General features: G+C 48.2%; 1 protein-coding gene across 1 annotated transcript in view; it reads right to left on the bottom strand.

The window, feature by feature from the left end:
- ADCY2 (adenylate cyclase 2) overlaps positions 1-27,590 on the bottom strand; it is a 126,701-nt gene that overhangs the window by 66,154 nt on the left and 32,957 nt on the right. Inside the window, exon 3 of the mRNA XM_064161222.1 lies at positions 20,059-20,220. Coding sequence (XP_064017292.1) covers positions 20,059-20,220 — 162 coding nt within the window. The remainder of the gene's footprint in view (positions 1-20,058; positions 20,221-27,590) is intronic.

Genomic DNA, 27,590 nt, shown 5'->3' with positions numbered 1-27,590 from the left:
AGAGAGAGTGATTGGCATTGGAATGGGCTGCCCAGGGAGGTGGTGGAGTGGCTGTGCCTGGAGGTGTTGAAGCCAAGCCTGGCTGGGGCACTTAGTGCCATGGTCTGGTTGGTTGGGCAGGGCTGGGTGCTAGGTTGGGCTGGAGGAGCTTGGAGCTCTCTGCCAACCTGGCTGATTCTATGATTCTATCTGGACTTTAAGCTGCAGCCATGGCAGTGCAAAGTGAATACAAAAAGGTTCTTCAGAAGCTCCAAGACAGACAGCAGAAACAGACTTTGCTCTTCTTCTTCTTGTGCTGCCTTAAAGGTTATCAAAGGCAATCACCATCAACACTTACTGCAACACTTACTGCATGGGGGTGAGACAAAAGCCTTTATGAGATCTGACAGGCAAGGAAGATCATATTGATCTCAGAAACACAGGCAAGTGGCTGCCTAAGATTATCTCTTACTCTTTTCCCCCCCTGATTATCAACTATGCCTATGCAAGCCTCTATACAGAACCCAAACAACCTCTTCTTGTGTCAGTCTCCAGTCCAAAAGGCCCACTGGTCATGTACCCCAGTACTAGCTCCTAAAGCTTCAGTTCATTGCAAGCCACCAGGCTCACAGGATGGCAGGGGTTGGAAGAGACCCAAAGAGCTCATCCAGTCCAAACCCCTGCCGGAGCAGGACCACACAATCCAGCTCAGGGCACACAGGAACACATCCAGACAGGCCTTGAAAGGCTCCACAGAAGGAGACTCCACAGCCTCTCTGGGCAGTCTGTGCCAGTGCTCTGGGACCCTTCCAGTCAAGAAATTCCCCCTTGTGTTGAGCTGGACCCTCCTGTGCTGCAGCTTCCATCTATTGCTGCTTGTCCTCTCCCAGGGAGCAGTGAGCAGAGCCTGTCCCCCCCTCCTGACCCCCAGCCCTTAGCTGTTTATAGACATTTATTAAATCCCCTCTCAGTCTTCTCCTCTCCACACTAAGCAGCCCCAGGGCCCTCAGCCTCTCCTCATCAGACAATGCTCCAGTCCCCTCATTATCCTTGTAGCCCTCTGCTGGAACCTCTCCAGCAGATCCCTTCTCCTCTTCAACTGGGGAGCCCAAAACTGAACACAGTATTCAAGATGAGGTCTCAGCAGGGCAGAGCAGAGGGGCAGGAGAACCTCCCTAAATCTGCTGGACACACTCTGCTTAATGCACCCCAGGATCCCATTGGCCTTCTTGGCCACCAGGGCACATTGCTGTGCCATGGATGTTATCCAGCAGCACTCCCAGGTCCCTCTCCACAGGGCTGCTCTCCAGCAGTCACCTCCCAGCCTGTACTGCTGCAGTTTATTATTCCTCCCCAGGTGCACTTGTCCTTGCTGAACCTCATCTGGCTCCTCTGTGCCCAGCTCTCAGTCTGTCCAGGTCTCTCTGGATGGCCACACAGCCTGCAGCTGTATCAGCCAAGCCTCCCAGTTTGATGTCCTCAGCAAACCTGCTGAGCAGACTCTGTCCCCTCATCGATGTCATTGACAAAGAGGTGGAACAGTACCGAACCCACCACTGATCCCTGGGGGACTCCACTGGTTACAGCTCCCCAGCTGGGCCTGGCACCACTGATCAAGTCAAGCAGGAAATCTGTACCTCACTCCCGTGGCAACTGAAGCACTTGATAAAGTCTTCCCCAGCAGCTTTTGGGTGCCCAGATTCATCTGAAGGTGTGCTCGCAGTCCATGCCCACGGGAACAGCCTATGGGCACTTCGGTCACATCCCGCAGCAAGCAGCTCAGGGGACTGCTCCAGTCTGACTCCACTCATCCTGTTCCAATCTTCCTCCAATCACTTCTCCCTCCAGAAGTTTGTACTCATCTCATGAATCAGTCTCAACCATCTGGAGCCCAGGCTTGCCTTTGACTAAGTCAGTAAAGAAAATGCTCTGCTCAAAACTAAGAGCATTGAGATGCAGCTCACAGGGCAGAAAATCCCCAGCCTCTCCCAGGCTGTCTGCTTGTCAGTCCAGCTCTGGCTTAGTGCTTGCAAGACAGACTTCTCAGGGTGTTTTGTGGGGGAGCTCCTTGTTTTCACAGTGTGTCATGTCTCACCGAGTCCTGTTCAGCATCTTTATTAGTGATCCAGACCAGGGCATTGAGTCCAGCAGCAGTGAGTTTGCAGCTGGCACCAAGCTAGGAGCAGCTGTGGAGCTGTTGGAGGGTAGCAGAGCCCTGCAGAGGGACCTGGCCAGGCTGCATGGGTGGGCAGAGGCCAAGGGGATGAGACTGAACAAGGCCAAGGGCAGGTTCTGCACTTTGGCCACAACAACCCCAAGCAGCACTGCAGGCTGGGGCCAGAGTGGCTGAGAGCAGGCAGGCAGAGAGGGCCCTGGGGGTGCTGGCAGAGAGCAGCTGCAGAGAAGGCAGCAGTGCCCAGGTGGGCAGCAGAGCCAATGGCATCCTGGGCTGGCTCAGGAGCAGTGTGGGCAGCAGGACAAGGGAGCTGCTTCTGCCCCTGTGCTCAGCACTGCTCAGGCCACCCCTGCAGTGCTGTGTCCAGCTCTGGGCTCCTCCATTGCAGAGAGCTGTTGAGGTGCTGGAAGGTGTTGAGAGCAGGGCAGCAAGGCTGGGGAGGGGCCTGGAGCAGAGCCCTGTGAGGAGAGGCTGAGGGAGCTGATTCTATGATTCTATGATGTGCTGATGATATTCAATTCCATGCTGCCATCATGCCAGCTTCAAAACGAAAGTGCTGGCTGCAGCAAAGTGTCATGGAGCTTCAAGTTCAGATTGCAACAGGAGAGGCTTCCTGTGCCAAGTGCTGCTTCTGGTTTCCAGGTTTGAGTTGCTGGCTTTTTCTGCTGCACTGGCTGCTGTGTGTTTGGGTGGGGGAAATCATTGTATTGCTGGCTTCTGCTGCTGCTTTTGCTTCTGCACTGTGTCGTGTATGAACTCAGCAAATTCTTTATCTCAACCCAGAGGGGATTTTTTGGTGTTCTTTTCCCTACTGCCTGTGTGTGGGAGGGGGCTGGCTTGTGACAGCTGGCTGTGTTAGCCTAGGACACACAGTCACAGCAAAAGGGCTACTGATTATTCTCCACTTGTTACAGAGATGGAGCAAAGTAAGAGAGTCAGTGCCAGTTCATGCAAATGGATGAAGAGTATTTCAAACCTGAACTCTGATAAGAGACAGTAGTCCACAGGAAATACTGTAAGCCAAGATCTGAAGTGAAGGAGCCACTACTAGAGTGCAAATGAAAACTAATTCAGTTAAACTGTACAACACTGTAACCAATGGTAATAAATGATCCTCAAGGCTCCTTCTGGCTTCATTCTATATGAAGGAGCCTTTAGAACTGAGAATCACAGATCACAGAATGAACCAGGTTGGAAGAGACCTCCAAGATCATCCAGTCCAACCTAGCACCCAGCCCTAGCCAGTCAACCAGACCATGGCACTAAGTGCCTCAGCCAGGCTTTGCTTGAACACCTCCGGGGATGGCAACTCCACCACCTCCCTGGGCAGCCCATTCCAATGCCAATCACTCTCTCTGACAACAACTTCCTCCTAACATCCAGCCTAGACCTGCCCTGGCACAGCTTGAGGCTTTGTCCCCTTGCTCTATTTCTCATTGCCTGGGAGAAGAGACCAACCCTACCTGGCCACAGCATCCCTTCAGGTAGTTGTAGACAGTAATGAGGTCACCCCTGAGCCTCCTCTTCCCCAGGCTGCACACTCCCAGCTCCCTCAGCCTCTCCTCATAGGGTTTGTGTTCCAGCTCTCTCACCAGCTTTGGCGCCCTGCTCTGGACACCTTTCAGCATCTTAGTATCTATCTTGAATTGAGGAGCCCAGAACTGGACACAGGACTCCAGTTCCTCTTAGTCTAGGAAGGATTATTTGCCTGCAACTAAGCATGGATTTTCATTTCACATATCCCACATAATATGAGTGTAGAAGCATTTCGTTCATATGCTTCCCAACCAGGACAAGAAGAGAGAAGCAGCAGCAAAACCAATGCCATCTGCTCACAATGAAATGTAAAGGAGAAAGAAGCAGCAGCAAAGCCAATGCCAACTGCTCACAATGTAATGTAAAGGAGAGAGAAGCAGCAGCAAAACCAATGCCATCTGCTCACAATGAAATGTAAAGGAGAGAGAAGCAGCAGCAAAACCAAAGTGAACTGCTCACAATGAAATGTAAAGGAGAGAGAAGCAACAGCAAAACCAAAGTGAACTGCTCACAATGAAATGTAGAGGAGAGAGAAGCAGCAGCAAAGCCAATGCCAACTGCTCACAATGTAATGTAAAGGAGAAAAGCAGCAGCAAAACCAATGCCAACTGCTCACAATGTAATGTAAAGGAGAGAGAAGCAGCAGCAGCAAAGCCAATGCCAACTGCTCACAATGTAATGTAAAGGAGAGAGAAGCAGCAGCAGCAAAGCCAATGCCAACTGCTCACAATGTAATGTAAAGGAGAGAGAAGCAGCAGCAAAACCAATGCCAACTGCTCACAATGTAATGTAAAGGAGAGAGAAGCAGCAGCAGCAAAGCCAATGCCAACTGCTCACAATGTAATGTAAAGGAGAGAGAAGCAGCAGCAGCAAAGCCAATGCCAACTGCTCACAATGTAATGTAAAGGAGAAAAGCAGCAGCAAAACCAATGCCAACTGCTCACAATGTAATGTAAAGGAGAAAGAAGCAGCAGCAGCAAAGCCAATGCCAACTGCTCACAATGTAATGTAAAGGAGAAAAGCAGCAGCAAAACCAATGCCAACTGCTCACAATGTAATGTAAAGGAGAAAAGCAGCAGCAAAGCCAATGCCAACTGCTCACAATGTAATGTAAAGGAGAGAGAAGCAGCAGCAGCAAAGCCAATGCCAACTGCTCACAATGTAATGTAAAGGAGAGAGAAGCAGCAGCAGCAAAGCCAATGCCAACTGCTCACAATGTAATGTAAAGGAGAGAGAAGCAGCAGCAGCAAAACCAATGCCAACTGCTCACTATCTTCTGACATGGAAAGTGAACTTACTGCTCTTTCTTCACTCTGGTAACTGTACAACAATTCCTTCCAGCCCCCTTCACAAACAAGAGAATCATGTGCATTTTGATAAGCAAACCAGTCTAAGCCTTCACCACAGAACTGCATGGGTCAGGGCACAGGTTCTTCATTTCCCTCACTAGCAATATTTCAGCTAATTTGTTCTTGCCTTGAGGATCAGGCTCATCTGTTTTCCTTTTATTCAGGGTCAAGAGAATTTCCAGTGCCCTACTTCCTTACTAAACAAGCATGCTATGAAGCATTAATAGATACTCTTATTGTGCTTCCATGCTGCATAAAAGAAAACTCCTTTCAGATCAGAGGAAGGCAACAAGGAAGATCAAAGGTACAGAATGGTTTCTAAATAAGGAAAGATAAATAATTGCCAGTTCTCCAGCCTGGGAAAGAGATGATAAGGAAGGTGTGACAGGTGCTTAGAAAATTATAAATGGTCTGGGCAGGGTGATCTGAAATCACTGTTCAGCCTTCTCCACTCTAAGGATTTGAGAGACTCAAATAGTTTGAAACAAGGAAAGATGAGTGCTGTGTCCAGTTCTGGGCTCCTCCATTCAAGAGAGATGTTGAGGTGCTGGAAGGTGTCCAGAGAAGGGTGACAAAGCTGGGAGAAGTCTGGAACACAAACCCTGTGAGGAGAGGCTGAGGGAGCTGGGGGTGTGCAGCCTGCAGCAGAGGAGGCTCAGGGCAGAGCTCATTGCTGCCTGCAGCTGCCTGAAGGGAGGCTGTAGCCAGGTGGGGTTGGTCTCTTCTGCCAGGCAGCCAGCAACAGAACAAGGGGACACAGCCTCAAGTTGTGCCAGGGCAGGTCTAGGCTGGATGTTAGGAGGAAGCTGTTGGCAGAGAGTGATTGGCACTGGAATGGGTGGCCCAAGGAGGTGGTGGAGTTGCCATGCTTGGAGGTGCTCAAGCAAAGACTGGCTGGGGCACTTAGTGCCATGGTGTATTTGACTGGCTAAATCTGGGTTCTAGATTGGACTGGAAGATCTTGGAGGTCTCTTCCAACCTGTTTAATTCTATGATCCTATGATTATGATTCTCCTTACAATTCCGTTGAGCTGCTGGACTCTTTGGTCACAAGATGCTGTTAGCAAGATGAAGTATACAGAAGGATCAAAAAAAATAAATCCATAAATTACCTTTTTTTCCCCCAAAAGGCCCATCTGGGTCAGCAAAAGAAACAGATTTGAAAGAAGCAAGAAAAGAGGAATGAGCAAAATGGATTACAAGCCAGGACGTGAGGTTAGAAAGAAGAAATCAATCATGGAGAAAACTTACAAGGAAAACCAAATCCAGAAGGCTAAATAAAACAGCAGACTCCTCATTTTGTGCTAGTTTCTCATCAGTGTGAACCAAAGACTATCACTTTCTGAGCTATCAACATGAAGGCCAACACTGACACTTTTTAAGAGGATTTATTCTCTTTCCATAGTGCCCAAAAGGCAATGCAACTGCAGGCACTTCAACTGCAGAACACCACTGCTGATAAGGAATGGCAGCACCCTGAAGCAATTCAGTGCAAAGGCAAACAACCAGATACAAGTCTAGTTGTTGAGTGGACAGGGCTGGGTGCTAGGTTGGACTGGATGGTCTTGGAGGTCTCTTCCAACCTGGTTGATTCTATGATTCTATGATCCCAGTTTTGCATCTCAGCTCCTCAGTTCTCCAAGATACCCTATCATGGCTCACATCACATCATGAGAATTGTGCCCAGCATTAACAAGAACCTGATCACCACTATAAACATGTCCAGAGAGGGGCAGCAAGGCTGGTGAAGGGCCTGGAGCAGAGCCCTGTGAGGAGAAGCTGAGGGAGCTGGGGGTGTGCAGCCTGCAGAAGAGGAGGCTCAGGGCAGAGCTCATTGCTGCCTGCAGCTGCCTGCAGGGAGGCTGTAGCCAGGTGGGGTTGGGCTCTGCTGCCAGGCAAGCAGCAACAGAAGAAGGGGACACAGTCTCAAGTTGTGCTGGGGAAAGTATAGGCTGGATGTTAGGTGGGAGTTCTTGCCAGAGAGAGTGGCATTGGAATGGGCTGCCCAGGGAGGTGCTGGAGTGGCTGTGGCTGGAGGTGTTGAAGCCAAGCCTGGCTGGGGCACTTAGTGCCATGGTCTGGTTGCTTGGCCAGGGCTGGGTGCTAGGTTGGGCTGGAGGAGCTTGGAGGTCTCTTCTAACCTGCCTGATTCTATGATTCTATGACTGCTGACACAGGTATGTCCACTGAGGGTTCAGAACACGTTTACCAAGGTTGCTGCTTGCTCCCCCACTGTCTCAGGCAGGCCAGCTCTGCTGATGCACAGCCCCAGTTTTACCTGAGGCAATTCAACAGAAGGTGGAGTGACGTGGAAGAGAGACAATAACCAGGTAACCGCTTTGGAGACTACCTGTGTAGCATACGGAAGAGATTCTGAAGTGGCTTGGTCAATCAAAAGTACAAAGGCTATCACCTCTGTATTCAGAGGTCATCAGGGTAGCATCAATAACCTGAAGTGAGATGAGAAGGTTAGCTGAAAATCCATGGAAAACATTCACTGCCTAAAGTGCTGAATGGCAGAAGAAAAACAGCACTGATGACTGAACAAGCAAATGAAGCAAAACCTTAGAGTAAATAATGGAAAGCATTAGCAAAGGTGCCTTATTATCCACTTTTTTCCCCTTCTACTATTCCCCTTCTCTTCCTTATTATAATTTAGGCTTTTGCCACCATTTTTGCACAGACAATTTCCATCTTCTTACATATTTTACTTAGATAAAGATCATTTCTGCTCTGTTATCCTATGCTTATTTTACTAAAAAGAAGGAGTGGAAGGAATCCAAGATAAACCCTGAAGAGTCTTCACCAACCTGAGCAGTTTTCATGTTATGGAATTAATTAAACATGATTAATGAGTGGACCTCATCAGCATGTTAGCACAAAAGAACTGGACTTGAAAGGCCACCACTTAATTGCCCAGTTAAGGCTCAGAGGAAACTGTGAGTACAGCAACAGCCTCTCTAGATGTCACACAAGGAGCACACCATCTCTGCTCCCCCTTCCTGACCCATGGCCTGTGCAAGCTGGTCAGAGCAGGCAGACAGCCCTGGGAGTATTTATCCTTGTCACTCTGGGTTTTTCTTCCCCCAGGCTAAATGTCAATGAGTGTTTTCAACAACCAAACACTGTATAAGCATCCAAAATATCTCTCTTAGAAAGAGAGTGGATGTGGATGTGGATGCAAAGGTCAGCAACAGTCAGCATTTAGAGACCATCAACCAAACCCCAACAAACCTCCTGCAGAAACTTAAACTCCATCTCACCACTTACATACAGGAGGAGAGAAGATCATTGCACACCTCACACTGGCACTGAGAGTGTGAGCCTCTCTCACAGCAGCAGCTGCAAACCACCCTGAATAATCCAAACAGTTACACTAGATCTTTGTGACTAAATGTTCATCAAGACAGAGTCTCTTCCTGTACAAAAACCAAATTGGGCTGATGCTGTCATATTAGGCTGTTTAAGGAAACCCTCTAAGACTCCAGTTTGAAGTTTTGGAAGGCAAGACATGACAAAGATGCACGTCCCAGAGCCCTGGCACAGGCTGCCCAGAGGCTATGGAGTCTCCTTCTCTAGAGCCTTTCCAGGCCTCTCTGGATGTGTTCCTCTGTGAGCTGTGCTAGATTGTGTGGTCCTGCTCTGGCAAGGGGGTTGGACTGGATGATCCCCTTGGGTCCCTTCCAACCCCTGCCATCCTGTGAGCCTGTGATCCTATTTCATGCCTGGTGTATCTCTCAGGTGGTCACTGGAAATCCCTGCTGGACTACAGATGTCCTCTGGATGTTGTTTCTTCCTTGTGTGGTAATTCCTAATCTCATATACCAAGCATCACAACTCCCCACCCAGAGTGTTCTTGTCACTTAAGCTTCACATCCTGTGAGATCTTATCTGTGAAGACCACAGAGTCTTTAAAGATTATGCTTCTTTGTGTAACCTCCCCCTTCAACCCCATGCAACCGATTCTGCTAGCCATGGAGCACACAAATTCCCGAGGGCACAAGATCATCTTCTGGTATCTTGGAGTCTTGGAATAAAGTCTGGCAAATAATCATAGTGAAGAGGGCAGTGAAATCCTGTGGTTAGCCTGGATAAATGCTGCTGTGGTAGTCCCTGCTGAACCACATAGATGTAGACTGCCCAGGGAGGTGGTGGAGTCGCCATCCCTGGAGGGATGTTCAAGCAAAGCCTGGCTGGGGCACTTAGTGCCATGGTCTGGTTGACTGGCTAGGGCTGGGTGCTAGGTTGGACTGGATGAGCTTGGAGGTCTCTTCCAACCTGGCTGATTCTCTGATTCTATATTTAACATAAAGAAGGTTATTGAAAAGTGGCCCTTCAGAAATCCTTCAACCAACCACAGCAAACCTCTTCAAAGCAAAACTCAGTTTGGGCTCCTAAGAGACAAGGGCGCAGCTGTACTGAGGACCTCAGAATCTCATGTTTCAGAGTCTGAGCTACTCATTTGCATGGGAACTGGCTGAAATGATTTCCTCTGGTGTAAAACTGCTCAGATGAAATCTGGGTTCTTTTCATCCTCTTCTCAAGTAGCAGAGAGTGGCAATGACTGTAAGGACAGGCACTGGGAACAGCTCATCTTTCACATGCACAGAAGCCTTTCTACTCAGGATCAGTGTAACCAATTCTTTGTGCTTAGGAATTAAGGAGATCATTTTCTTTGGGTAAGATTCCCAAGGATTTGGTGGGCCTCTGCTTCCTTCTTCAGCACTGAAAGAAAACATCTGCTGAGATCACTTAGGGTGATTTTGCTCGGGTGTTTGTTTCTTGTCCTGCTGAGCCCTCAGTTACTGACCACCCATCAGCCTTAGCTCTGTGCATCTATGTGCTGGTTTGAGGCTAATTGGGATATTTTACTGAGAGAAATTAAATCCTTAGCTGTGAGAAGAAAGAAAAAACCCACCAGGACCTTCTATCACTCATTCTTCTGCTGAGAAATGCAACTTGTCAAAATATAGATAGGACACTCACTGCTCACACACTGCTCAGTTAACTCTCACTTCTGTGCCTGCTTTCTAGCAGTCTGGTCTCTGTGGCTGCCTCTGCCTTAACTCTAATCTGACCTAACCCTTTCTCCTCTAACCTCCTTGTTGTCTTTTTGACCTCTCACCTCAGATCTCCAGATTTATCATGTGAGCTATACATGGGTTGATCTGGTTATTTCTGAAGGGAGGGGAAGAGGGAGGGAGAAGGGGGGATTGGGTCAGGAGCCCTCCTGGGGACTCTGTTTCTGGGAGGAGTATTGTGTTTCTGCATTACTTTTTAACTTGTCTATAACTATATATTTGTGTACATCTGCTTGTATGTTGTGCTAAGCTGTAAATACAGCTTCATTCCTTAACTTCCAGCTGGCAGTTAAGTCTTCTGGAGACCTACACTGGTGTGATATCAGTAAGTCTAACTTAAAACAGCGTAGAGGGCTATGGATTAACTGTGCTGTTGTATATACAAGGACATGGGAGCTGGCCTGAGATTCAGATGTACCTTTGCACTGTTCTGTTTTCTAGAGCATCCTGAACCCACAGTCTGGGGATCTGAGCTAGATTAGTGCCGAGCCAGCTTGCTTGCTCCAAGCCTGTGTTCTGGTGGCTTCTGAGCTGCTACACATCTATGAGAAAAAAACATCCTCAAAGGCACAAAGGAAATAAAACTGCAAATGGATTTGCATAACTTTATGTCTGGTGAAGCACAGCCTGTGCTGTTCAGTGTGTTTAAGTGAAGAACAAACCCAGGAGCAGTGGAAGAGCCAAAAATCAGCTAAACTAATACTGTATCCTTCAGAAACTACTAGAGCTTTTAGAAGCCATGCAGGTGACCTTTGCAGCAAATACACAGCATATAGTCTTTAGTATGCCCAGAGAAACATCACTTATTGTGCTAGTTAGAATGCTTTGGTGAGAAGAACTAGATTACAGCTGTGGAAGGAAAACAGAATGATGCCTGCCTCACTCCTTGGCTTGCTGAGATGTGTAAGAACAGGAATCAAAACATAGATGAAGTACTTCTCACTTCTACTTCTGCTGGGGATCTGGCTGAGCTGCACCTCTCTCTAGCCTCCTTGACTAATCCACTTTGCTTCCTAACCCCCTGGGTGAACCTCCATTCTTCCTTGGCACTGGGGTAAGGTAGAGGGGTGGGGGGGAAGGTGAAAGGGTGGTTGAGAGCCCCTCCTGGGGACTCAGGTTTCTGGGAGGGGAGTTGTGTTTCTGTATTACCTTTTACCTTGCCTATTTCTGTCTATAACTGTATATACTGTAAATATCTGCCTGTATATTGTGCCAGCTGTAAATATAAGCTTCATTCAGTTTCCAGAGCTGGCTGAGTCTAGTCTAGGTGATTTCTAAAGTGTAGGGGGGCAGGGAACACCCAAACCATCACACTTATTATACATAACCAGTGCAAGTCATTGGACAGCCATGACTCCTTCTCCAGCCCACACAGGACAAATGCTGATGCCACTCCTTGGGTGTAACAAATGTACCTTGAGGAGGGAAGGAGAATGTTGTGTAATAACCACAGGTGCAGTCTCTGGGAATAACTAACTATTACTACAGGGTTTGCAGATGATCTTCTCCAGACGCCTCTGCTGCTAGACCAAATAAAAGTGGAAGAAAGGTTAGAGCTTCATGATCACTGCTGCTGTACCGTTGTTATCTTGCTCACTAGCTCTGTTCTGATCTGAGCCAACCAACATTTTCACTGAGCCTTGCCACTTCTCAGGGCATGGAACACATCAGAAATGATTTTGTTTCTGTTAACAGCTGGACACCCTGACTTGGGGAAGAGCAAGTGGTGGGAGGGTAGGCAGGTAAACATGATCTGTGCTGTGCCACCCAGCTTCAGGGCCAGAGAAGGGCTTCCCATCTATGGTGGGTGTAGCTATAGCTGCTAAGAAAAGATTAAGTATGTGGCACAAGTCTGTTGTTCCCTTGTTTGCTTCTGGCCTGCACTTGTTTCTCTAGGATCATTAACCAAGTCCATCACATGCTTCTGCAGCACCTGCAGCACTGGCACTTGGAGGCTGCAGGCAATAATTAACAGCCAGGCAACTCCGTGGCAGTGCTCTACTGAACCACACCAAGGACCAAGACATGAAGAAGTGGGCTAAGGGAAGGAAGGGCTGCCCAAGGACCTCTGTGAGCAAGCACTGGCAGAAATGCACAGAGGGGCAAGTTTTGAAAGGTGACTGGAGGAGGAACGACTTCTGCCTGAGCAGCAGCTCAGCACTGGGAAGCAGCAGAGGCTCAGAGGACAAATGAAGATTGTTATCTTGTTGCAGGTGTGCCTGAATAGATAGAGGCTGGAAAGCACTGCAACTTCAACAAGTCAGTTCTTTGAGGAGTTTGGCATCTCAACTGCACTCTGACTCATCAATAGCTCCTACACACAACAAAATATGTTTATGCTCCTGATCCCTATTTTACACTGCACTGTGCTGGTTTGAGGCTAACTGGAATATTTTACTGAGAGAAATTAAATCACAGTGTCACAGTATCATCAGGGGGTTGGAAGAGACCTCACAGATCATCAAGTCCAACCCTTTACCACAGAGCTCAAGGCTAGACCATGGCACCAAGTGCCACATCCAACCTTGCCTTGAACAGCTTAGGTGTGAGATGAAAGAAGTTCCAATATCTCAACATCTCTCTTGAATTACATCACTTTTACCTGACTTGCAAGCATAGTCACCCCCTAACAGTTCCACTCACACAGTATTTAAGTCAGAAAGATCACAAGCAGGTGTGCACAAGAGTAATTTGCCTCTCACTTCACTTTTTGTCCCATCCGATAGTATTTTGGGGTAAATATTCAAAGCCTCTGTAAGAAATTCTGTAATTAGATTCTAAACTAAGGACCTCTTTCCAGTTTTAAGTTTAATGTTTATATTTGCTAGTTGTTTCTTGACTCTTCTGGGTTGCCTTTTCCCTGTGTGTTGCTTGTTTCTTGTGTGCTTCCAAACTCTATGTTTTGAACACTATAAATACGTTTTCTGGTGAGATTTAATGGTAATAACCAATTTTCACAGCTATTAACTATCTTCACCTGGACATCAAAATTAATATTGATCATTAATTTTGCATAATTCATAACAAGAATGGAGCAGAAAAACCACAAGTATTTGAAGAGAAATCTGTTCCTGTTTGAGGGGGGAAAAAGGCAGGTTACATGTTTACAGGAACAGACAGCAGGGAAACACTTTCCATTCTAGGATAACTGAAGGGGATGTGAAGCCTTCTAAGTCACATATCTTAACACTGTAATCTGTTATGCTCTCTTGGAGCAACCCCCAACTGCTGGGCTCTGGGGAGCAGACAGAACATCCTCTGCTTGGCAGTAGGATGCTCACCTGGAAAGAGTGGTGTGCTGGTTTGAGGCTAGCTGGAATATTTTGGCGAGAGAAATTAGGTCATAGGCTGTGAAAAGGAAACAATGGTGATGTCTGCTGCACCCATAGGCTTGCTGAGACACAGCAACACAACAACATAAGCAGAGATAACACAGTGTGCACCTTTGTCACAGCTGGTGTCTGTACTTTTCCCCTGGTCTGCTTCTGTGTAACTAATCCTTCTGCTTTCTAACCCCCTCTGGCTGATCCTCCAAACTCACCTTGCACATAAGGCAAAGTCTGGGATAAGGTAGAGAGGTGGAAAGGAGGTGGAAGGGTGGGTGGGAGCCCCTCCTGGGCACTCTGGTTTCTGGGAGGGCTGTTGTGTTTTACCTTTAACTTGTATAGTTCTGCATATAGCTGTAGATATTGGAACTATCTGCTTGTCTATCGTGCTGAGCTGTGAACACAAAGCTTCATTTCCAGCTCTGCTGAGTCTAGTCTGGGTAATTTCCTACGAGTGGGAGGGCAGGTGACACCCAAACTGCCACAAGGGGTCAGCCACAGACTCCAGACTGTCTGCCTTGTGCATTTTCAGCATTAAAAGTCCCAAACATACACTGACAGTTACCTTTTCATACGCAGAGACTGGAACACAGGACTCTCTTTTCCTCCTGCCTGTCCCAGATCCCTGCACATTAAACTCCTCACAGAAGTGGAATGGAAGATTACCTGGGCATTTTACTGCAGGGCTGGTGTCTCCACACTAACCCCTTTGTAGACCTAGCCCACTATTAGCATTTGGCAATAGAACAAGGGGACACAGTCTCAAGTTGTGCCAGGGGAGGTATAGGCTGGATATTAGGAGGAAGTTCTTCACAGAGAGAGTGATTGGCATTGGAATGGGCTGCCCAGGGAGGTGGTGGAGTCACCGTCCCTGGGGGTCTTCAAGCAAAGCCTGGATGAGGCACTTAGTGCCATGGTCTGGTTGATTGGATAGGGCTGGGTGCTAGGTTGGACTGGATGATCTTGGAGGTCTCTTCCAACCTGGTTGATTCTATGATTCTATGATTCCATGACACTGCTGCAGCTGCTCCTGGCACGTTCTTCTAAAGCTAATGTCCAGGTTGCAAGAAAGATGTTGAGAAAGCACAAGCAAGGACTCAGAGAAGTAGGAAAACGATGAAAGCCTTAGCTGGTGCAGAAGCAGACAGTTCATTTGTTTTACTGACAGAGGTTATGAGACAAATGCATCACAGTCTCGAAGTACTCACACAGAAGAAACAGAAACTGGATACTGTTGAGTCTGTCAGTCATCCCAAAGCATGAGGTGCAGCAGCTGGATGGCAAGGCTAGATGAATTCCTACTAGGGAATCTTAACACTGGCAGCCAACAGCCACGGGGAAAATGTGAAGGCTTCAGGAAGACAACCTCTGTCATGGCCAACTTTCAAACCCAGGTGGCTTCCCTTCCCTCAAAAGATATGCATAGAAAACAGCTCATGTAACCAACAAGGAATGTGCTGAAGGGTTCTTTATCCAGCAGGAGGATTTTCTCTCAGTGAGTCTGACCGCAACCAACACTGAACAATCAAGACCATGCTAAAGCTTTCAGCTTCACTGAAGTCAACTTTGGGCACAGAACTCTAAGGAAAACAACTACAGAACTCCAAAGAAAACAGCTAAAGGAATTCCAAACCCACTAAGAGAGGCTCTGTCACATCTCAAAATAAAGCAAATACTTCTGAATATTGACTTTTTCCCAGCTGGTAGACTGAATGTATGATTGACTCCCAAAGTGCTACAGGATGAGAACCAGAGGCACTAGAAGATGCTGAAAATTAGAGAGCTTCAGAGAGAGCTACCAAAAGCATTACAAGGCAGGAGAATCTGACACATGATAGGGTTTGTTCAGCCAAGATAACAGAAGTCTTCCAATACATAGGAAACAGTTACAAAGGGGTATTTGCTGTACATAAAGAATACACATGCTGTAATATCTGGTAGACTCTACTATCATCCTTCTGCTCCTTAAGTGTGTACTGATTTCCTAACTGTCCCCTGTATAACCTGGAGAAGAGGAGGCTCTGGGGTGATCTCATTGCTCTCTACAGCTACCTGAAGGGAGGCTGTAGCCAGGTGGGATTGGTCTCTTCTCCCAGGCAATGAGAAACAGAACAAGGGGACACAGTCCCAAGTTGTGCCAGGGCAGGTCTAGACTGGATGTTAGGCAGAAGTTGTTGGCAGAGAGAGTGATTGGCATTGGAATGGGCTGCCCAGGGAGGTGGTGGAGTGGCTGTGCCTGGAGGTGTTGAAGCAAAGCCTGGATGAGACAATTAGTGCCATGGTCTGGTTGACTGGATAGGGCTGGGTGCTAGGTTGGACTGGAGCCTCCTCTGCTGCAGGCTGCACACCCCCAGCTCCCTCAGCCTCCCCTCACAGGGCTCTGCTCCAGGCCCTTCACCAGCTTCACTGCATTTCTCTGGACACCTTCCAGTGTCTCAACAGCTCTCTGCAATGGAGGAGCCCAGAACTGGACACAGCACTCCAGGAGTGGCCTGAGCAGTGCTGAGCACAGGGGCAGAAGCAGCTCCCTTGTCCTGCTGCCCACACTGCTCCTGAGCCAGCCCAGGATGCCATTGGCTCTGCTGCCCACCTGGGCACTGCTGCCTCCTCTGCAGCTGCTCTCTGCCAGCACCCTCAGCTCCCTCTCTGCCTGCCTGCTCTCAGCCACTCTGACCCCAGCCTGCAGTGCTGCTTGGGGTTGTTGTGGCCAAAGTGTAGAACCCTGCACTTGGCTCTGGTAAATCTCATCCCATGGCCTCTGCCCACTTGCTGGCAAATATTATTTCTGTTTTTAGTGTAATCAGCATCTCTGATCTAATCTATTCCAATTTTCAAAAGTAAAGAACACAAAGCAAACAGGTTTTTTTGCTTACACTCCAAAGCATAAACAACAGCAATGTCAAGTGTACAGAGGGCAAACAAACTGTGCTAGTGGCATTTAGACCCTTCCAAGTGCTTGTAAGAACCCAGTGCACTCACTACTGTTTTGGTAACTTCCAAACTCTTCAGAACATTTAACACATTTTACAAGTAGAAAATCAACAAGATCCTGTAAATTAAACACTCCTTAACAAGCTTACAAATTGCTTAAGGATTTCCAGTCTTTTTGAACAGAATAGGAAGAGACAAAAGACAGTGATTGTACTTCACAGCCAAGGGTTGATTTCTTCCATTTCTGGAGAGATGACCTATCCAAAACTGCAGCACTTTATGGAAGTACTGGGTTAGATACACAGAACTTTAATGGTCCAGAAAGATAGGCAGGAAAAATAAATTCTACAAACAGCAACTTTAACTCAAGCAAAAGAGTGGCAAATTTTAATACTCTTTTAACAGCAAAACTGTGTCTAAAGTAACAGCCAGAGATTGACAAGAAACTAAAAATCATAGAATCAAGCAGGTTGGAAGAGAACTCCAAGACCTTCCAGTCCAACCTAGCACCCAGCTCTATCCAGTCAACCAGACCATGGCACTAGGTGCCTCATCCAGGCTTTGCTTGAACACCTCCAGGGACAGTGCCTCCACCACTTCCCTGGGCAGCCCATTCCAATGCCAATCACTCTCTCTGCCAACAACTTCCTCCTATCATCCAGCCCAGACCTGCCCTGGCACAACTTGTGTGTCCCCTTCTTCTGTTGCCTGGCAGAAGAGATCAACTCCCACCTGGCTACATCTTCCCTTCAGGGGAGATTATACTGGTCCCTGACTCCATTTGCCAGCTCAAGAGGCCAGATATCCTGTCCCACTATTGAAGATTGAGGCAAAGAAGGTGTTAAGTACCTCTGCCCTTTCCTCATCTCTCCCCACACCTGGCTACAGCCTCCCTTCAGGTAGGTATAGACAGCAACGAGGTCAGCCCTGAGCCTCCTCTTCTCCAGGCTAAACAAACAACACTCTCCCTGATTCACACACTACAATTATCAATTGCTGTACTGCTGAATTATTGAAATACTACACTGACAACAGATCTCTACAATTCTTGCCTAGCATACAGCACAAGTTGGGTTCCTCAAAGCCTCACAGCTAATCCACATATCAAAAGCAATCACACAACATTCCACACGATGTAGATCCGCAGCCATTTCTGGAACTAGAGACACAACTTCTGCAAAACCACTGCAATTGCTGAAATGCTCCTCTGAAGCACAGTCTTTTTCAAGGTAAGGCACAAGCAACTGAAAAGGTAAGTAGCTATCACTTACAGTATGAGCTGGGAACAGAAAAGAATGCTATCAGCAAAGGATCACAGCGAATGTGCACAGACTCAAGCAGAAATGATTTGCTTCATTCCTCACACTACCCACAATAAATAGCATGGTGTCTGCCTCTCCTGTTCTACCTGCATCTCTGCAGTAATCTGCTTGCTTTAAGCTTCAGTGTCATTGGGATGTAAGAGTTAAAATCGTGCTGTGTGCCTCAAATGACATCACTGTATTTAGAAAATCCTGTGCATCTCAGTTTTTGCTTAGGTTATCATCAGTGACAGCTGGGATTGTTACAGGACCTCCAGGGACACTGCAGCATTTCACCATTTTACAGCTCTTCTGCAAAACAGTAAGGAAAAAAAACAGTTCATAGAATCATAGAATCAACCAGGTTGGAAGAGACCTCCAAGCTCAGCCAGTCCAACCTAGCACCCAGCCCTATCCAGCCAACCAGACCATGGCACTAAGTGCCTCAGCCAGGCTTTGCTTGAACACCTCCAGGGATGGAGACTCCACCACCTCCCTGGGCAGCCCATTCCAATGCCAATCACTCTCTCTGCCAACAACTCCCTCCAAACGTCCAGCCTAGACCTTCCCCTGCACAACTTGAGACTGTGTCCCCTTGTTCTGTTGCTGCTTGCCTGGCAGAAGACACCAACCCCCACCTGGCTACAGCCTCCCTTCAGGTAGTTGTAGACAGCAATGAGGTCCCCCCGAGCCTCCTCTTCGCCAGGCTAAACAACCCCAGCTCCCTCAGCCTCTCCTCATAGGGTTTGTGTTTCAGGTGAGATCTCCTTCTGATGCTCTAAGGAGGCTGTAACTTGCTTTGAAATTCTTCCAGAATTGCTAATATTTGGGTGTTTGAAATGGTTTTTATCTGCAGTACGTCACATAGTACAGGACCAGAACTGTAGGAGGAGGGAGGTGCTCATGCCCCTGTACTCAGCACTCGTGAGACCACACCTTGAGTACTGTGTCCAGTTTTGGTCACCACAGTATAGGAGGGACACTGAGGTGCTGGAGCAGGTGCAGAGAAGGGCAACAAGGCTGGGGAGAGATCTGGCAAACATGGCCTGTGAGGAGCAGCTGAGGGAGCTGGGGTTGGTTAGTCTGGAGAAGAGGAGGCTGAGAGGGGACCTTACTGCCCTCTACAACTACCTAAAAGGAGGTTGTAGTGAGGCTGGAGCTGGTCTCTTCTCCTAAATTACTAATGACAGGACAAGAGCAAGTAGTCTCAAGTTGTGTCAGGGGAGGTTTAGGTTGGATGTTGGAAGTTCTTTCCTGAGCAGGTGGTCAGGCACTGGCACAGGCTGCCCAGGGAGGTGGTGGAGTCACCATCCCTGGAGGTGTTTAGAAGGAGAGTGGATGTGGCACTTGAGGCTATGGTCTGGTAATGAAGGATGCTCCACAGCAGCCAGCAGTGTGCACTTGCAGCCCAGAAAGCCAAGCAGAGGCTGGGCTGCAGCAGCAGCAGTGTGGCCAGCAGGGCCAGGGAGCTGATCCTGCCCCTCTGCTCTGCTCTGCTGAGAGCCCACCTGGAGTGCTGCATCCAGCTCTGGAGCCCCTGGGACAAGAGGGCTGTGGAGATGCTGGAGAGTGTCCAGAGCAGGGCCAGGAGGATGCTGAGAGGCTACAGCAGCTCTGCTGTGAGCACAGCCTGAAAGAGTTGGGGCAGTGCAGGCTGGAGCAGAGGAGGCTCCCAGGGCACCTTCTGGTGGCCTTACAGGGTCTGCAGGGGGCTACAAAAAAGCTGGGGAGGGACTTTTTAGGCTCTCAGGAGTGGGGGGAATGGAGCAAAGCTGGAGGTGGGGAGAGTCAGGCTGGAGGTGAGGAGAAGTTGTTGAGCAGGAGAGTGGTGAGAGCCTGGCAGGGGTTGCCCAGGGAGGTGGTTGAGGCCCCATGGCTGGAGGTGTTTGAGGCCAGGCTGGCTGAGGCTGTGTGCAGCCTGCTCTAGGGTAGGGTGTCCCTGGGCATGGCAGGGGGGTTGGGACTGGCTGCTCCTTGTGGTCCTTCCAACCCTGCCCTGACTGAGTCTGTGCTTCTATGAAAGATACCTGGAAAAACTCCTTGCTCTTGGATGTTAGACTTCAATGAGGTGAGGGGAGGAGACTGTGGTTCACACAGCAGAGTTGTAATGCACCTACCACAATACATCACATAATTTGTGAGCAACCTTGGGTTTCACGTTGGCAAACACCACAGGGCTGTAGATTCTACCACTTACATGTGCAGTTCAGCAAGACATGACATTACTGACACCCTCATTATTAGAAGGTGATTACCTGCGAAATAAGTCTGCAGCAATTCAGAACTGAAGAGGCATCCCAGGCACCCACAGAGGTACTCCTGGCTCATTTACCAGGCTACCTCAGCCCAAATTAATCATTAATTCCACAAAGCACCTACCTGCCAAACCAAGTGTTCCTTGACAACAGCTGTCCCTGATAGACAGATGCTCAGCACAATGGTGTGAGATGCAGAGGTCAACACGCTGGCCACTATAGCATCCCTCATGTTGAAGGGCAGCATGGTGTACACCACAAAAACAATGAACAGGAAAAATGAAACCTGTACAAGACAGCAAGACAAAAAAAAACCAACAACAAAAAGAAGCATGTCAAATTCCTTTGGGAATAGCATTTTTTAAAGCAGCATTTAGTTTTGAACTGTCTGCAGCATGAAGTCACATTTCATTTTTCATAGGAAAGTCACTGCTAACCTCTGCCAAAAAAAAAAAAAAGGCCATTTCAGAAGGATTAATGTTTATGAATGTTGGAAAATTTACATTATGCTTCAGAAGTGCTATTTCAAGGTACTATAGCATGGCTTGACAGCTACACAACAGTCCTAACTTTTCAAAGTTCACTTCAAACGTAGCTTATTAACACTCTGGTTACAGTTAGAGTGTAGTTCTCCAGCTGGGGGGTTCTGACTGGGAACTGCATTACATAACAATGCTCCAAACAGCTCCTCCACAGAACCAGAATTGATATGCAGAAAGGTTTCACTCATCCTAATGCACTAAAAATCCCCAATCAATTCATAGAATCACAGAATCAACCAGGTTGGAAGAGACCTCCAAGATCCTCCAGTCCAACCTAGCACCCAGCCCTGGCCACTCAACCAGACCATGGCACTAAGTGCCTCATCCAGGCTTTGCTTGAAAACCTCCAGGCACAGTGACTCCACCACCTCCCTGGGCAGCCCATTCCAATGCCAATCACTCTCTCTGCCAACAACTTCCTCCTAACATCCAGCCTAGACCTGCCCTGGCACAACTTGAGACTGTGTCCCCTTGTTCTGTTGCTGGCTGCCTGGCAGCAGAGCCCAACCCCACCTGGCTGCAGCCTCCCTGCAGGTAGCTGCACAGCACCCTACAGAAAAGCATGCAGCTTTCATGTTCTGAGTGGTACCCAGCAATTCTGTCTGGTGCTTGGCTGAGTTTTCATGCCCAGTGTGAAATGGCAAATGGACACTTTGTCTAGAGAAGGATAAATAGAGCAAGGGAGAAGGCACAAAGGGGCTCCAGCCTCAAAAGGGTTCCTGCCTTGAAAGAGTTCTTGGCAGGACAGGTTCCTGACACGACAGAACTCCATTTTGGATTGTTCCCACTTTGGGGCAGCTTCTACCTTCTTACACAGCTCTCAGTGTTGCACCATCCCTGCCTTTGGATTGTTCTCCCCACTTTTGCACCACTCTGCAAACTTGCAAGCTTGGCAAGCCCTGGGGTCCTTGTGAGAGAGCTGCTGGCAGCACCCAGCCCCAGCTACTCTCAGAGCGTGTCCCAGGCAGCTTCCTGGCTGCCACTGCGAGCTGGGGAGAGCCCAGCAGCTTGGCTCCCCCCTGCTGCTGCTGCTGGGGCAGTGTCGCTTCCACGCATCCCTGTCTTGTGGCAGCCATCTCCAGAGGCATTTCTGAGTTTGGCAGCTCTGCCACTTGCCTTGGGCTGCTGCCCTGTGGATCCAGACTACTGGATATTGCTTGCAGCATCAGAATCAGTTGAGCTGCAGAGAAACCCAGCAAGGGCTGAGTGTCGAGTGCCTGTCTCACCCTAATTCCCTGCTCAGCCTGACTGATAGTGGGGTAAAGCTGTGTTTATAGCTTAGCCTTTTCCATTGCCTGACTTCCTAAACCTCTACATCTATCCACAACACCCTTTTGAGGAATTCCTGATCAAATGAGAACCTGCAAATAAACCCAAACTGGTTTTGTACACAGTCTAGGGGCAGGGTTTTCAGGAAAATCAAAACAAGTCTACTTCTATAATTCCTGACTCAGCCAGATTAATCCCCTGCCTCCAGGACAGTTGTTTTTTTTCAGCTTGGACATAGAACAGACGACTAAGCACACAAAAAGGATTCTGTTGTACTGCAGTGGCAGTGCTTCTAGTGGTGTCAGCTGCAGCAGCTCCCAGTTTGTTATGCTGCTGCAAACACATACCCCTCCTTTCAGTTACCCCACTATTACCCTTGCTCAAATGAAAAGGATCATTTTGACCTCTCACAACTGCAGAGAGCTTTTTCAGATGTTTCAGTGTTCCTTGGCACTACATAATCAGACTTCAGATTCTCCATTCTCAATACCAAACAGGCTAGCTGGGCTGGAATTGTGTTAAAGAACAGGATGACAAATGGACCCGTCAGGTTTTCTATTTGCATCTTGAAATATGAGCCTGAGAGTGCTGTTGCAAACCAGGAGAGGTTACTAGGAAAGAAAATAATGCAAAATGCATGTAGGAGTGGCTGTCAACAGTCCTTGATCCTTGCCCACACTCCTTTTTTTACTTCCAGCAATAGTCTAATGACCCAGTAAGCTGAAAGCTCCAGTCACTACAGAGCTTCCTTTTGTATCTCACTACATCTTAACAATATTCTCTCCAAGGGCAGCAAGGCTGGTGAAGGGTCTGGACACAAACCCTATGAGGAGAGGCTGAGGGAGCTGGGGGTGTGCAGCCTGCAGCAGAGGAGGCTCAGGGCAGAGCTCATTGCTGTCTACAACTACCTGAAGGGAGGCTGTAGCCAGGTGGGGTTGGTCTCTTCTGCCAGGCAACCACCAATAGAACAAAGGGACATTTGATGATCTGTGAGGTCTCTTCCAACCTTGGTGATACTGTGATGCTGTGATACTGAAGCACTACTGTCCCATGAGCAGTGGCAGGTAGAGCACCTAAATTGTCTGGCTGTCATTGTGACTGCAAGGGTTCTGTGATTCAGAAGGCATGAGTGAGTTGGCTTTTCATGCCTGCAGACGAAGGAGACTTCGAACTCTTGCCTACTCAGCATTTCCTAGTCCTATTCAGTTGTGCCTGTATTAAGTTTTCTGCCTGTCTGCATTGAGTAGTGTGGAAAGGTGTCAGAATGTGGCAGCAGCAGAGCAACAGTACCTTTTTCTTTCCCCTTTGCATGGGACATGTGCTGTGGTAAGAGTCAGGCTGCTTTTTTTGGAGTATGTTTGACAAAGACACACTAACTCTGACACTGACTGACTCTAAAGGGCATAGATTTTTTAACTTTACAGAACAAAAAACCAATTCATGTTCATAATGCTTAGCACGAGGGAGGAAATTGCTGAGAAAAAAAATTGCTTGCTTCTCTGGGCAGCCCATTCCTGTGCCAGTCACTCTCTCTGGCAACGACTTCCTAACAACATCCAGCCTAGACCTGCCCTGGCACAGCTTGAGACTGTGTCCCCTTGTTCTGTTGCTGCTTGCCTGGCAGCAGAGCCCAACCCCACCTGGCCACAGCCTCCCTGCAGGCATCTGCAGGCAGCAATCAGCTCTGCCCTGAGCCTCCTCTGCTGCAGGCTGCACCCCCCCAGCTCCCTCAGCCTCTCCTCACAGGGCTGCGCTCCAGGCCCCTCACCAGCCCTGCTGCCCTTCTCCAAACACCTTCCAGCATCTCAACATCTCTCTTGAATTGAGGATGCCTGAACTGGACACAGTACTTGAGGAGTGGCCTGAGCAGTGCTGAGCACAGGGGCACAAGAACCTCCCTTGTCCTGCTGCCCACACTGCTCCTGAGCCAGCCCAGGATGCCATTGGCTCTGCTGCCCACCTGGGCACTGCTGCCTCCTCTGCAGCTGCTCTCTGCCAGCACCCCCAGCTCCCTCTCTGCCTGGCTGCTCTCAGCCACTCTGTCCTGGGCTGGGTGCTAGGTTGGACTGGATGATCTTGGAGGTCTCTTCTAACCTGGTTGATTCTATGATCCTATTCTTTAACATTGATAAGAGTGAATGGAATCAACAAATTCTTTAGAACCATTATTCTCCAGAATGCAATCTGAGGGGAAGTCCTTGACTCCATCTGTGGTAACAGCAGTGGATGTTGTACTGTTAGGCTTTGGTACCAGGGGCTGGGGTGGTTTTCCTCCTTTCTGAGTGTGTGTGTTGGTGTATGGCAGAGCACATACTCTCTCACATGAAGATACAGATGAAAATGGCCCAGTCCAGCAAAGGAACCATTTGCAGGGCTTTTATGTACACTGACAGCATCTCTGTAATAAAAATTTTAATGTCTGTGTTAATGAGAAAATGATAATTGGATTAATGATAATTTCACCTAGAAATAGATGAGGGGATACATAAATTACCTTTTTATTCAACTCTGGCACAGTCATGACAATGCCTTGCAAATGCAGCTAGGTGTCTCTTTGGAGAGCTACCTTTTAGAGAAGCAATGATTGTAAAAGGTGCTGGCAAGAGCACCACTTTTTGTAACTGTGGTCTGGGTTTGCATTTTAGTCCTGGCTTCTTTAATTCATCCTTCTTTCCATTTTAGCTAAAGCTTTCACTAAACTACTCCTTTAGGGAAAAGCTGCTTGCAGAGGTGGATTGGATGCAGAATAATGCTGAGATTTGTCCATTAGTACCTCAAAATGTGGAAAATTACATCTCAGAGCTGTGAAGTTCTGTTTCAGATTTCTCCTGTCATATTGGTGAAATAATTGCAGTGTCTGTAAGATGTGTATAATTAGATGTTGTAATGGAAGTTCAGAAGTACTTTCATGAGCATTTAAAAGTAGGAGTAAGTGTTCCAGTGAGTTCCCTGGGGCCAGAGAATGTTCTCACAGATGTGTACCTTACTCTGGGTAAAGTTTCAACACTTTGTTATAGCTCAAATACTAAAATCATGCATCATAGAATCATAGAATCAAGCAGGTTGGAAGAGACCACCAAGATCATCCAGTCCACCCTAGCACCCAGCTCTGACCATGGCACTAAGTGTCCCATCCAGTCTTGTCTTGAACGCCTCCAGGGATGGTGACTCCACCACCTCCCTGGGCAGCCCATTCCAATGCCAATCACTCTCTCTGACAACAACTTCCTCCTAACATCCAGCCCAGACCTTCCCTGGCACAACTGGAGATGATGGTACTGCTGACGGGAGCATGCTTGTGCTGCACGCTGCTTGGCTCTTAAGCTCTCGATGTGCTTCTTATTTGCTCTCCTAATGTAAACAAAGCAACACAAATGAACAGTGGGAAAGGCTGGGGGGGAGGGGGGTAAGAGGTGATGCACATGTCCATGGCAATCCCTTCCTCTGAGAATCCACCACAAGAGTGCTCTTCAGGTTGGCATGTGTAGCCCCGTGGGCATAAGCTCTGGGGTTTCACAGAGAGCAATATGAAGGCTGAGGTTCCAAATGTGCTGTGCAGCAACCAAAGTGGTAGCCTAACCAAGTGTTAGGAATGCATTAGCAGATGATTTGTAAATGTTTGGGAAAAGCAGGTCTTGTGGGAAGAGAACAACTCTTTATACGTGCTAAAAAACCATAGCTTAGCCTCGTGACAGTTAAAGACTGTGGAATTGTCTTTGCTATTTTCCCTTCAGAGTTTAGAGTACCCTAAGAGGGCTTTGTCCACAGTTCTGACGTCATACACTTCTTGGCATGTTGTTTCTGTGATGGATAACATTTTCCAAGGAGGCACTACATCCTATTGCAGCAGCTCCAGTAAAGAATAAATCTGTTTCCTTCCTTTCTGTGATGCTGTTACCACTTTGTGCACAATCAGAGTGTTTGATAGTTGGTAAGAGACTCCTTTCCTTGGCAACTTCTTGTGTTTCTTCTCCTGGTTTGCTCTAAAGTCTACACTTAGGAAAGTGTAGACCTTGCAAGGACCCCCATCCATTCCTGTCATCATGCTTCTGTCAGTGGAGTCATACTGCTCAGTCCTTTCAGTCTGCCGCATCACAGTACCACAGTGTCACAGCATCACAGTATCACAGTGTCACAGCATCAGCAAGGTTGGAAGAGACCTCACAGATCATAAAGTCCAACCCTTTACCACAGAGCTCAAGGCCAGACCACGTCCAACCTTGCCTTGAACAGCCCCAGGGACGGCGACTCCACCACCTCCCCGGGCAGCCCATTCCAGTGTCCAATGACTCTCTCAGGGAAGAACTTTCTCCTCACCTCCAGCCTAAATCTCCCCTGGCACAGCCTGAGGCTGTGTCCTCTTGTTCTGGTGCTGGCCACCTGAGAGAAGAGAGCAACCTCCTCCTGGCCACAACCTCCCCTCAGGTAGTTGTAGACAGCAATGAGGTCTCCCCTGAGCCTCCTCTTTTCCAGGCTAACCAATCCCAGCTCCCTCAGCCTCTCCTCGTAGGGCTGTGCTCAAGGCCTCTCCCCAGCCTCATAGCCCTGCTCTGGACACGCTCAAGCATCTCAATGTCCCTCCTAAACTGGGGGGCCCAGAACTGAACACAGCACTCAAGGTGAGGTCTAACCAGTGCAGAGTACAGGGGCAGAATGACCTCCCTGCTCCTGCTGGCCACACCATTCCTGATGCAGGCCAGGATGCCACTGGCTCTCTTGGCCACCTGGGCACACTGCTGGCTCATGTTCAGGTGGGTATCAATCAGCACCCCCAGATCCCTCTCTGTCTGGCTGCTCTCAGCCACTCCAACCCCAGCCTGTATCTCTGCATGGGGTTGTTGTGGCCAAAGTGCAGCACCAGCACTTGGAGCTATTGAACCCCATCCCCTTGGACTCTGCCCATCTGTGCAGGCAGTCAAGGTCCTGCTGCAGAGCCCTTCTGCCTTCCAACTCAGTCACATCTGCCCCCAGCTTGGTGTCATCTGCACACTTGCTGATGACTGACTCCATGCCCTCATCCAGATCATTTATGAAGATGTTAAAGAGGATGGGGCCCAGCACTGATCCCTGAGGGACAAGGATCAGTGCTTATTTCATTGCTTACCTTTACACATACAGCAGAACAGCAAATCATCTTTATAAGGGAAAAAACAGAAGCTCAGTTCTGCCCACACCTACCTAATTAAACCAAGATGGTAGCAGAGGAGTGACTTTTGATAAAATACTTAGTATGAGACCAGAATCAAGTTGGATAAGTTAGGAACAGCTCTGGATCCAGGCACTCAAACTAAACTTTGTAAACTTGTGAATCTTTGTATTTCATTGATTTCTGCATACTTCAGTATGCTCATTTAACTCATTGCAGGAGCTGGCCAAGAGCTAGAGAACCTCTTGGAGAAATCACAATAAAATGAAATTGGAACTAAGAGAGGCACAGCACCTCAAAAGTTTAGAATGTAGAAAGATGCAAATTATCAGATGGGAGAAAACACTTTGATGTGTCTAAAATCATTGGGAAATCCAGCAGGCCTCAGCTGGGGTTTATTTTTAGCAACAAGGCTTTTCTTTTGCAACAGAGTGCAGCCTCTTTCTCTTAAATCCACTTATCTTTCTCTCACGATTTTGCCTTAGGCACAGACTCACTCACAGACCTAGGATTAGGCACTGGAATCAATGAAACAGCACATTGGCTTCAGCAGAACCAAGCATTTTCATTTTGTTTTATTTTCTATTTGCTCTCTTCTGACTTTTTCCATTTCAGTTCAGGAACATTTTCAGAACCAAATATGCCTGGAACACAGCTGTGCTCCAGGTCCCTCAGCAGCTTTGTCTCCCTTCTTGGGCA

The sequence above is a fragment of the Pogoniulus pusillus genome, chromosome 21, assembly GCF_015220805.1.
Source record: "Pogoniulus pusillus isolate bPogPus1 chromosome 21, bPogPus1.pri, whole genome shotgun sequence".
NCBI lineage: Eukaryota > Metazoa > Chordata > Aves > Piciformes > Lybiidae > Pogoniulus > Pogoniulus pusillus.
The sequence above is the reverse complement of the archived record's forward strand: the minus strand, read 5'-3'. Positions and strand labels throughout refer to the sequence as shown.